The sequence below is a fragment of the Halichoeres trimaculatus genome, unplaced genomic scaffold, assembly GCF_033239565.1.
Source record: "Halichoeres trimaculatus isolate MK-OKI-2021-1 unplaced genomic scaffold, fHalTri1.1 fHalTri1_scaffold_15, whole genome shotgun sequence".
NCBI classification, from domain to species: domain Eukaryota; kingdom Metazoa; phylum Chordata; class Actinopteri; order Labriformes; family Labridae; genus Halichoeres; species Halichoeres trimaculatus.
The window spans coordinates 6,938,177-6,950,098 of NW_027437193.1; the positions used below are offsets into that span (position 1 = coordinate 6,938,177).

General features: G+C 37.0%; 1 protein-coding gene across 2 annotated transcripts; it reads right to left on the minus strand.

Moving 5' to 3' along the window:
* Positions 1 to 4: 4 nt before the first annotated feature.
* cib3 (calcium and integrin binding family member 3) lies at positions 5 to 6,828 on the minus strand. 2 transcript variants are annotated; one of them, XM_074688810.1, is made up of 6 exons: positions 6,700 to 6,825; positions 6,117 to 6,151; positions 5,329 to 5,440; positions 4,721 to 4,868; positions 785 to 980; positions 5 to 683 (listed from the first exon to the last, which is right to left on the minus strand). In XM_074688810.1, the coding sequence occupies exons 1-6, from the start codon at positions 6,748 to 6,750 to the stop codon at positions 662 to 664; spliced, it is 564 nt and encodes a 187-aa protein (XP_074544911.1). In that variant the 5' UTR covers positions 6,751 to 6,825; the 3' UTR covers positions 5 to 661. The 2 variants fall into 2 exon arrangements, with proteins under 2 accessions (XP_074544911.1, XP_074544912.1); XM_074688811.1 differs by lacking the exon at positions 6,117 to 6,151 and having other exon boundaries at positions 6,700 to 6,828.
* Between the last annotated feature and the right edge of the window lie 5,094 nt (positions 6,829 to 11,922).

Consider the following 11,922-nt stretch of genomic DNA (forward strand, 5'->3'; position numbering starts at 1 on the left):
TTCATTCCATTGATTGTGAAGTACACAGGGAGAATCATACAATACATTTTGAAAAAAAGGAAAAAAAAACATGTAAATATCACATCGAAAAAAGAGATCTACTTAAATTGTACTGTACTTTCTAAACCCATATGATAATGTATCTACAATTTGTAGATATGTGTACTTTTGATTTAATAAAATAAGGTTTTAAAACGTCTTGTCTTTGTGTTATTGGCTGCTTGTCAGAGGAAACATTACCGTCAGTTGACCCCGTGCTCCCACAATGCTTCTCACAACAAATAACTCTCCTTTTATTGGCCCGCTGTGACCCGCTGGAATATTCTGGCATGTGTTTCTTTTATCGTCTGCTGTAACTGAATCCCTTTAGATACAAAACACAAATCTACTGTTGATGGTCATAGCTAATGTAGCGTATCTTGATAGATTGGCTGAAGCAACCATCCGAGGATAAACCGGAGACTCAAGCTGACTTTCCTTACTTTTAGTAACACAAGACGATGAAAAACAGAACAGTTTGTTGGTGTTTGTAGATTTTACTCTGCTTTCTGAATGCAAAGGTAAGAAACTGATGAAGGTAAGATGTTTCTCTGACAGTTTTATAAAAAAAATAGATAAAAGCAAATACATTTTTAATAGTTAAAGCTCTGGCTCATGTTCTTCATATCCTTATGTGGAAAGTGCTGTAAACAAAGAAAGAGTAAGTTAAAAACACATCATGTTACACTATTTGATGTAAAACTGACCTGTGTGTGTGTGTCTGTGTGATTTCTCTGTTTCCTACCTGAGGAAGTCAGGAGCTCGAACGATCATGTGCTGGAAGTCCTCGAGTGACAGACGTCCGTCGTTGTCCAGGTCGGCCTCGTCGATCACTTTCTCACACACCATCCTCACCTCGTCCTCCGTCAGCTCGTTGCGGGTCAGTTTGTTCAGCGTTTTCTCAAGGTCTGACTTGCAGATGAAGTCGTCGTTGTTGAAGTCTTGCAGAAAACAAAACAAAAGTGATTCTTACAGAGAGGAAATAATTTAGAGCAGATGTCAGTAATTTTGATGCCACAAAAGGGAAGTTGCAGGATTTGTTTGCTTTTTCTAATATAGAGGTCCGCAAATTTCATCACTCTTAGGTAATAATTAGACAGAGTTTTTCTTACCTCTTTGAAATTAGCACATAACTTCTTTAAAGTTACTGCTTTTTTCCAGTTTCTTTGAAATTTACCCCAGATTGCAAGGTAAGAAGGTGACGATTAGCAAATAATTTATTTGAAATTAAATCACAACCCACCACAAAATATTTTTAGAAGTATCCCAACGTTTCTGCTGTTTCCAGAGAAGCAGGTGATAAATAGCTGCTTTGTTCTTGAGAAAGAAGTAAGGTTTATTGTTTCCTCTGATAATTACCTTTAAAATTTTAAGTCAATAATTTAATTTCCCAATAAGTATTTGGTAGTTAGCTATTTGTTATTTAATTTCATAAAGTTCTTTAAGTACCCAGTTTGTTGATATGCATTATTGAGATCACATGCAAAATGATAAACCTTTATGATGAGGCCTATGATTTTTTACATGATACAACTGAAGGCTTCAGATGTGATATTCACCAAGAGTGGGGTTGTAAATTGGCCTTACTTGGTTGTGATAGACACTGTGAGTGCAGGCGCACTGCAAAACAGAATCTGTCCAGAAATTATGTGCTAATTTTTACCAGATTTCAGGGTAATTTCAAAGAAACAAGAAAAAACTTTATCTGGTTCTTACCTAAGTGCAACGAAATTTGCAAACCTCCATAGTAAAGTGTTATCTTGAATTCAGTATCTTCTAGACTAAAGTAGGCTGGAGACAAACCATAACAGTGCATCAACCTGGAATTTCCACAATATTCTGACATTTTTTGACCTATAAATTTAGAAATCAGGAGAAGAACTAATAAAGATAGTACCTTTTATTTGCATTCAACCACATATCTTTCATAGGGATGGGTACCTTTCACATTTGAAATGACACTGTACCAATGCCTGGTACCTGGCAATTGGTATCGGTACTCAACAGTACCAATTTGGGGTATTTTTCTGTGTTTATGTTGTTAAAAAAAATATCAATTTGTTTAATAATAATATATATATATTTATTTATTTAACATATTTATTCTTCAATATATAACCTTGCAATGCTGTGTTCATGTCCAGCATGGAAAAACACCAACTCTTCCAGTCCCTCAGTCACAAGGATGCATTTAGGTACCTAAACATGGCACCTTCTGATTTTTCGTGAATCGATACCTGGTAATTTTGACAGATTTCAATCGGTACCTATAAAAGTACCTAATTTGGTACCGATCCCTAATCAATCATGTAAACAGGACTAATCCCCACCCAGGGTGGAGGCTTTATTTTACAGCTGATAAAGACAATATTAACTGTATTCAGAATAATTTCCATGCTGTATACAAGTGTATAAACTTTATTTCCCTATAATTCCTCTAAGGCTGAAACTACAGTGTTGATATTTCAAAAAAAAAATTTTTAAGTGTTACATATTTACCTAAAACTCTTCAGAGAAGTATATTTATATTTGCTACAGTTTTATAACATATTAACTTGGTTAGAGAGGTCACTGTAGAAAGTAATTCTTCCTGTGTTAGTGTTTCCTGCAGTCATGTGTGGACCTGACCTGTGAGTCTCCTCAACATGCCTTGTTCCCTGGAGCGAACCATCACAGCCCTCTCATACAAGAGGCCAGACATGAGGTTATAGTATATCATCTCTATAGGTCTGAATAATGAATGAGAAGTTTCTCCCAGCCATGACTGCGCTGATGTGTACCTAACTTCTTCATCTGTCAGCGTTTGTTAATTAGGGGGGACCTTAGTGCCCGGCTCATACTGGGCTTTGAAAAGCTCTTCGCCTCCATAATGGGGCCAGTTAATCATTCATGCCGCGGTCTGCGTCGTCCATCGTGGTTAAAGCTCCAGAGACCCTTACCATGCCGTCTTTGAGGAGCTCGATGAACCATGAGAGACTCTGTTTGACCTTAGCGAGGAGGGGATCTGTGACTGTGTTGCTCAAATGTGTGACATATTTTTACATTAGGGAGATCATTAAACCTCTTTAGTTAAAGTTTACCTTTAACTGTCACTTAAACAGCCTGAAAACAAACTTGAAACCACTTCACACTTGGTGACTTTTCCAGGTGCTGTAAATTTGACATGTAAACTTCATTCACATAAAGTTTCTATTTCATGCTATGTTGATTCTTTGCATTGTTGGCTCCTAATTGATGTTTTAACACAGCAGATTTAGTTAAAACACAACAATTGCATTTGCATGGGACACATCGTCACCCATATTAAAACAATGCCCTAAGTCATTTTTTCAAGTTTTTGGGAAAACACTAAAAACTTTAAAAGTGACTTAGGCCAATTTTTCTAACATCCTTTTCTGATTTAGGCAACTTTAAACCTGGCTTAAACTGCCCTTTTATTCCATAGTGCAAACTGAAAACTGTTAATCTTTCTTCACTGGCTTCCAGTGGCAGCTCCAATTAAATTCAAAGTTCTTCTTCTGGTTTACAAAACACTGACAAGAACAGCTCCTTCCTACCTGGGGTCCCTCATCCAGGTCTACACTCCTTCTCGCTCACTACACTCTGCTTGAGAAAGACGCCTGGTGCTCCCAGCCCAGCGGGGCTCCAAATCGCTAGCCAGACTCTTCTCCTCTGTTGTGCCCAAATGTTGAATGAATTACCTAACTCTATATGATCCACAGAGTCCATTTGTACTTTAAGAGATGTCTGGAGACTCATCTGTTCGGGGAACACTTAAGCACTTAATCTGAGCCTTCTCCTCTTTCTCCTCAGACTCAGGTCTTTGTGAATTTTCAGCACTAATTACTGAATGTTGTTGAAGGTTGAAGTATATTGTTGCAGCAACTAATTGTGGTTAGTCGGCTAGCTTATTCTACATAAAAAATAAAAATAAATAAATAGATTAAATCTTCTTGCACTCAATGGCAGTGCCTGTAGCCTTTGCCTTGCTCTCCTTTACGTTTGATTACAGAAATAAGTGGGCTAGCCAGGAACAGGTAGCTAGCTAGAAGTAGCTAAACATTATACCCTAGCCTTTACGATAGTGAAACTAATCCCTTACAAGTAGGAACTGATTCAAGAATCATGTTTACAGCTTCTTCTGCACTGAAGTTTCTATTTCTTCTTGAAGCAGCTGCCATCATAAAAGCTTGTTAAATGGCCCAAGTCACACATTTTATCCCAAATAATCCAAAATTTTGACTCAGGCTAGAAATAAAATGACCTAAGTCACCGTCTTGACTTAGGTCATTTTCCTTTAGGGGAGTTAAAGAGCATGATCCTTCTAGCTAAAGGTTTAAGATCTTACCAGAGATGACCAGCGTTATCAAGACATGATTTAGGCCAAAAACTCATTGACTTAGGCCATTATTTTAATAAGGTGACGATATATAATGTCAAGTTTAATACCTGGGCCTGTCTTTATGTTGGTATCATCATGTTGGTTAGACTTGGTTTGTTTCTGAGGAAACATGTTTGTTTTATCATTTTCTTGATGTTATCACAGAAAAGTGTTGGAAAATATCTTTTTTTCCTTGTTTTGAGGTAAAGGCACCACCAAAATTGGTTTAATTTACCTTTACACTTTTGTCATTTAGAAGGAGAAACGTGCTCGTTTTCACAGCTCGTTGGTGTGTTTTACCATAGATTTTGAAAGCATAGTAGGCCTTGAGGTCACGCGGTGCCATCTCGCTCAGGACTGAGAACATGTCCAAGAAGTCGTCCAGTGTCATGTTTCCTTCTCCGTCCTCTGAGAAAACCTCAGCGATCCTCTGACGAAACGGGTTGTCCTGCAGTGTGGGGACATCAGTAAGCCTGGGTTATATCAGTCTGATAAAAGTCTGAATAATTCAGTGTGGTCAGAGACTCTCTCATTGATGATTGTTTCTTTTAATCTACTCTCATCATTTGCTGTTTTTTTTTAAGCTAAAACATGGAAAATCACCAGAATCCTGAAAAAGGACTAAGGATGAGGGAAAGAGTCTCCTCCTCAGTTTAACTCTCCCTTTCTAAGGTCATGTCAGTGACCTGCGTGTTAGCACTCCTGTTTACCTCACTGTCATTGTGTAAAGAGGCATATAATTGACCCATTTCCAACAAGCGTGCCCTGAGGGACTCACCAGCTTTCTTCAAGTTTAAAGGAGTCGGGTAACGTATAACCTTTCAAAGAATTCTGTCGATTAGTTGGCCATTAATTATGGATTGGGAACACAGGGAGAGAGCGGGTCTGCGGGGTGTGTGTGGGTCTACCTTCAGCTCAGGCATGCTGCCAATCAGCTCATACGGCAGCTTCACATCTGGGTGGTTGGTGTAGTCAAGAGGAACGAGCTGCGGAGCCAAATCCCGATAGCGGTAGAAGAGTCTAAGAAAGGTTTGAGCAGGTAACTTATTTTTATTATTTAATCTAGTCTTTTACAGCAGAGGAAATTAAGAAATTCATCATAAAACTGCTTTAATTCAACTATTTTCTCTGTATTATGGTTGACTATGGAGATGTCAAACATTTTACACTGCAAAAAAATGAAATCTTATTAAGCGTTTTTGTCTTATTTTCAGTTTTAAAAAAATGTTCAGACTTAAAATGAGCCACATTCACCCGACCAGTCCAGAAAAATGTCATATTTCAAATTATTTAAAGAGAAAAGTCAACAAGCACATTTCTCTTACCCCATTGGCAGATTTTTTTTACTTGTTACAGGAAGTTTTGTCCCCATTTTTGTCTTCAAATAACTTGAAATGAGTCATTTTTCTGGACTGGTCAGGTGAAAGAGGCTCATATCAAGTCTAAAAAAGACATTTTCTACTTAAAATAAGACAAAAACACTTGATAAGGTTTCGTTTTTTGCAGTGTCAAAGTTTCTGTGGAAAAAATTAAAACCATTTGATCTCCATAGTAGCTGCCCCATAGTGGGTACAGGCTTCAGATACAGTAGTTTAAAGTTACAGTGTAGTACAGTGCAGATCAGAACAAAAGGCGTATAACAGCAGCAGTGTCTATGAGTTCTATTTCTAAGATTTAGTACAAATGATAGGCTCACCTGAGGATTTCCTTTCTTGTAAAATATGTGCAGTCCTGCAAAAACAGTCATTTTATGTCAGGTTAACAACATCAGGAAGCAGCTGCTTTCCTCATTACCCAGAATGACCTGTGGTAGCATGTTATTCTTAGGTGTTAAGTCAGGGTTTAATAAACTTCATTTTCTTTTACATTACAAAAAAAAAAAAATATATAAAATAATAATAATAATAATAATAATAATAATAATAAATAGCTAAATAAATAAATAATAATCATTTAATGTAATTATAAATGTTTAAAAATGTAATTATAAATGTTTAAAAATGTAAAAATAAATAAATAAAAAGTGAAATAGTAGAATAAAAAAGCTTCAAAAGAATAAAGATCGAAATTCTGGAGTAGAGCATTAAAACTCAGATAAGTTAAGTCAACAATAAAACCAGGAATTGTCCCCTCAAGGATCCAGCTCATGACCCTGATCCTCCTCTTACTCATAAACACAACAGCAATAGTCCCAGCACTGTGTTTACTTTGTTTACATGTCTTGGTATCCAGTATTTATAACAGTCATATTGTTTATGTGCATAAAGAGTGACACCTACCTGATAAGCATCTAGCTGCTGCGCCGTAAAGATGGTCTGTTTATTCCCCATGTCTGAGCCCACACACACCGAGCCTCACGTCCATCGCTGCTCCAACATCCAGTGTGTTTTTTATGCTGTGTGGATATGCCAGATATGAAATGCTGGGACAAAAGGAAGCCAGAGCCAAAGAGGAGATCGGGTGTCAGGCTGCCGTGGGCCCTTTGGTTCCCGTTATAATGGCAGCATTTCATCGTTTTCTCCATTGTGAATAGCAGCCCCTCTGACAATGAATAAGGGCTGTCGTCCAGCATCATGCCAAGTGGTATCAACCCCCTTTAGTGCCACTGTATGGCCAACGCCTCGGTCACTGCTCGGGTTACACTCTGGAGATGCAGGGTTTTGTCATGGGCAGGTGGACGTTTTGATGGGAGATAAGTTTTGTTTCAGCTCAGAATGAGATTATTGGATGTTTATCTGATCACAAAACACATGTCAGCTTTTAGTTTCAGGTTGGTTTATCCCCAACTGATTAAAACTAAACTTGAAAAATATGTTACAACAACCATGAGGGAAATGGAAAACCTGTTGGTTCACCTTCGTATAGCTTTTTAAAGTAAGCTTGAAACAGATATTTAACTTAACCTTTACCTTAAGCTTAATGAACACTACAGACAGCCTTAAACACACTGAAAAGGAAAGAATGAATATCTTTTTGTAGCTTGTTATGATGGTCAACAGGAGGTAGGGATGGGAATTGATAAGATTTTGTCAATAACGATGCCCTTATCGATTCTGCCTATCGATCTGATTCTTAATCTATTCCCTTATCAATTCCTGTTGTGAATTTTCTTGGTACAAAAAGTAGCTTTACAGGTTTTCTGTGTCAACAACATTGAACTGAGTTTATACTGTAAGTGAATAAAATGTAATTGGTCCCTGAGTCTGGATATTTCTGGGCATAATTATACAGAAACAGGTAAAAATTGCACACAATGTGACGTTCATGTACTGTGTTGTAATATATTAATAATTCAAGTAGGCCATCTAGTGTCTCAAAGTGGTTATAGCAATGGTTTAAGTTGTTTGGAACCTTTCCGTAGTTATGAAGTCAGCCATGAGCCTTTCATTAGCCTGTTAGCTTAGCTAAAATTCTCAGTATGTTTTACAAAGAGTTGATGTGATATGTTTCTGTAATGAAGGTTGAAATTCTGAAGCTGAAGTTATACTGATGTATGCTAACTGCTAGCATATCAATGCAGTTTCCCATATACGTTAGCATCAAGCTTGCGCTATTTTGTTATTTTGGTACATAAGGTGATTTATACCATTTCGAATGTACTGAATATGAATCTCCTGAGAAAGAGTGATGTGCATTTCTTTATGAAGTCTGTTCTTCAGTAAAACTTTAAGCTGAAAATCCTGAATCAGAGTTTTCTTGGGAAATGTTATCTAACTGCTAAGCTAAGATAGCTGCAGCAGACTAGTCGACGTAAGGCCTGGCAGCTCTGGCACAACGTAAAGAATTGATAAGGGATTTGTTAAGCACAAAGGCTAACAATATCGATGGATTGAAACATTTCTTATCGATTCTCAAAAGGAACCGGTTTTTCGATTCCCAACCCTAACAGGAGCTCAGTTCTTTGTTTGTTTTCATGTTGTTTGCCAGTGTCATTTTTATCTGTAAAAGAAAGTATCTGTTATAATTTCTGTGCTGAAATGTATTTAGTTTTATTTCACTACAAAATTTTAATTCAACTGTTGATTATTGCCAGATCAAGACATCACTCGTCCCAGTCTTTTCTCCTCCACAGGTCAAAATCAGGTTTTACAAACCAGGCCGTGCTAGTGGACGTTTGAAGTACACAAGAGTCTGCATTTATCTTCTCATCTTGGCTGCCACTGTCATTGGTAAAAGTCTTTTTCAAATATCTTCTGAATTGGATTTTATTACCTCCACCAAGGAGGTTATGTCTTGGGGAGAGTTTGTCTGTTTGTCAGTGAACAATATAACTCAAAAACTAACCAACAGATCCTGATGTAATTTTCAGGAAATGTTCAAAATGGGGTGAAAAAGAAGTGATTAAACTTTGGAGGTGATCCGGATCACCGTCTAGATCCAGGATTATTTTAAAGGATTCTTTATCATTGTGAGATAGGGCTGTTTTCACCATATGTGTATATAACTCCACCATAAATGGTCAGATTGCTTTGCAAAACAATATAAGACAAGGTCACCATAATTTCTGACTGATGTAAAAGTACGATCCAGATCCTGCCAATATTCTGAATACTAAGATCTAGAATATGAAATATGTACTGGGTCATCATTTTCAATACTGTCAGGTAACAAATTATTGTACAAACCTGCAACTAACACCAAATTGTAGCAGACAGTCTGCTGAAAGGGAGTATAACATTAAAGTAGGACTAAAGTGTTGGTGACAATCACAATATGCTTGGTGGAGGTCTGCGCTCTCTGACTGCTTTTCTAGTTATATCTGTTCTCATGCTTTCTCTTTATAAGAAAAAAGTTTTAAAAATTAATTAAATTATTGTGTGCGTTTGTACTTAACATGATAATCTGTTACATCACAGCTGTAATAATGAAGTCATGTAACTTCTGTCCTCACATCACTCCTCCTGTTTCATCTTGTTAAAGTGTGTTTCTGTTTCCCTGATGAATTCTTCTCAGGCTAAACTCTGCCAGCTGTGAAGCAGAGATGTGAAAACTTCGCCATCCCCCCAGAGGCCGACTGATGTGACCGCGGCAGATGTTGCTGCTTCCTTTCATTACCTCTGATGTGATTACAGGTGAGAGATACAGCTGTTACTTTCATGCTCAGCTGGGCTTTAAACCAGTTTACCCGTGTTTTCTAATATTGAATAAGAAACAAATTATGATAATGGGTCAGGATGCCGATAGCACAGACCCAAGAAAGAAATATTTAAGTTCCAGTGAAGAAGTCCTTCAGCAGATGGCCAGTTTAGCAGCGTCCTCTGCTCTTTTTCCTGCTCCATCTGCTGAACACAGACTGTTACAAAGATTTTAATACTGTGCTGCACAGAAACAGCATCTCCAGCATCACAGTATAAATCAAGCTGAACAGTTGGATCCATTTTTCTGTTAGTCTGTGTTCACAAGACAGTCTTTAAACAACTTTATCCATTATTTATCCAATTCATCTATTTTATTTGGCCATCTCATCATCTCTGTGCAGAAAGGTGTGATGAATGCTGCTATTTTAACTGCTCTAAGCATCTGAGCACAGGTGAAGTGTATAAACTACCACGGTGTACTCAGGCGCCCTCTGGTGGTGATATGGTGGCTTTGCAGTCTGTTTGTCCCATTCAGGATCTGATTAGGTGTCTATGAAAGCCAGTTTTCTGCCAATAAATAAATAAATGAATAAAAAAAAATGTGTTTTTAAGACATGACTATCTCATAAAACTGTTTTTTTTTTTATCTGAAAAGTAAAAGAATTTCTGAAAATCTTCAATCATTGTCTCATTGAAGAAACATGAAACATGTAACTGTTACTAAAACACATTAAAAAGCCTACCTTACCTGTATTGATCCCGCACCCTGGATTAGCGACAAAAACATGCAGCCGATCATCATGGGAAGTCCTTTTTTTACAAGATAGTATCTCAAATTTCTCTTTTTATGAGATAGTTATGTCGTAAAAACAGGATTTTTTATTAAGTGAATGCAATACGCCACTGTAGACTTATGTTAATGAAAAAAAATTAAAGTTATGAGATAAAATATCAAGATTACTAGATACTAAAAAAAATATCAGTTAAAAAAGTTAAAAATTTCATCTTTCTTGAAAACAGGTGCTTCACTGGTAGTAACGTCTCCACCTTGCTTCCACCTCTCATAAGCGCTGAGCCGACTGGTGTTAAATTGAACAACACCTCATTTAACCCTATTTCAGTAAAACAAACACCCATTCAAAGATCCGTTTAGAAATTTCTTTGTAATATAGGGGGAGAATAGTGCTCAGTTGGTTAAAAACAGCCCCTGTTATAGCACGCTGGCCAAATTTGGCGAAATCCTGCCACAACTAAAAAAGGAAGGCTGTATTTTCTTCCAAAACCAAATATTGACCACTGGTAAACAGTGTTAAGCAAATTACTTTAAAAAAAAGTAATCAGTTATGCTCGTTACTTCCCCCTAAAAAATAATTAAATTAGTAACAGAATTACTCCTTCATAAATGTTATTAGTTACTAGGAAAAGTAAAATATTGCGCTACTTATTGAAAAACCTTTATTTTTGCAAAAGAATTCCGTTTTCGAGCAAGTTTTGTCCTGGAACATAATGTTCGCACATGTTTTCCTGCCTTTTGCACCCGTGACATTGAGGTGGTGTCTGTACTTCCATCCTAAAAATGCCAAGTTTTAACCCAGTAGATCACTCCAGAGTAGCACTTATTAAATTTGCAGCTCCTGTCCTGTGTCTGGTTGAGTGAGCCAGATCAGATAGACCTGCCGACACTTCCGATTTAAGAGGGGTTCCCACATTTTTGAACCCTCTTTCACTCCACTTTTGACTTGTAATTTCTCCTGATTACCCTTATTTTTAAGTACAATTGTGTCATCTCTAATATTTTTTCAAGTCAAAAAAAAAGTTGGCTACTTGCTTTACATTCAAACCTCAAAAAAGCATCCACCCCTCTTTCTCGAGTTGGTTTGATCCAAAGACGCTGCATGAGATCCTCTCTGACTGCAGGTTACACAGACAAACACAGGTAGCTGTGTCAGATAAATTAGTAATGTGCCTCATTTCACTGCCGGAAACAATAACAACTTTATAATGTTTGAAATAGTTATTAATTATATTACCCATTACTGGAAAAAGTAAAAGTGTTAGTTTTAACACATTATTTCCAACACTGGTAAATGAAAAAATATCATATTTGACAAAAGGTAGTTTCTACTAATAAATTCACTCATTGATCTTTTGTCTACAGCATTTATTCTGACTATGTAATAAATCACAACAACATATAATATACACATTTACATCTTTCACAGGATATCATTTCCATTACCGTCATATATTATAATTTATGGATATTTACATATATTACAAAGCCACCTACTGGACGAAGCACATTATGCATTAGTTGTAATATAGTTATAAAGACAGTAGGCTTTCTATCTGTACCAGAGCCTCTGTTTACATCGTGTTTTTAGGAGTATCTGTGCAGCAGTCCAGTGGTTGTGACGAGGTGTG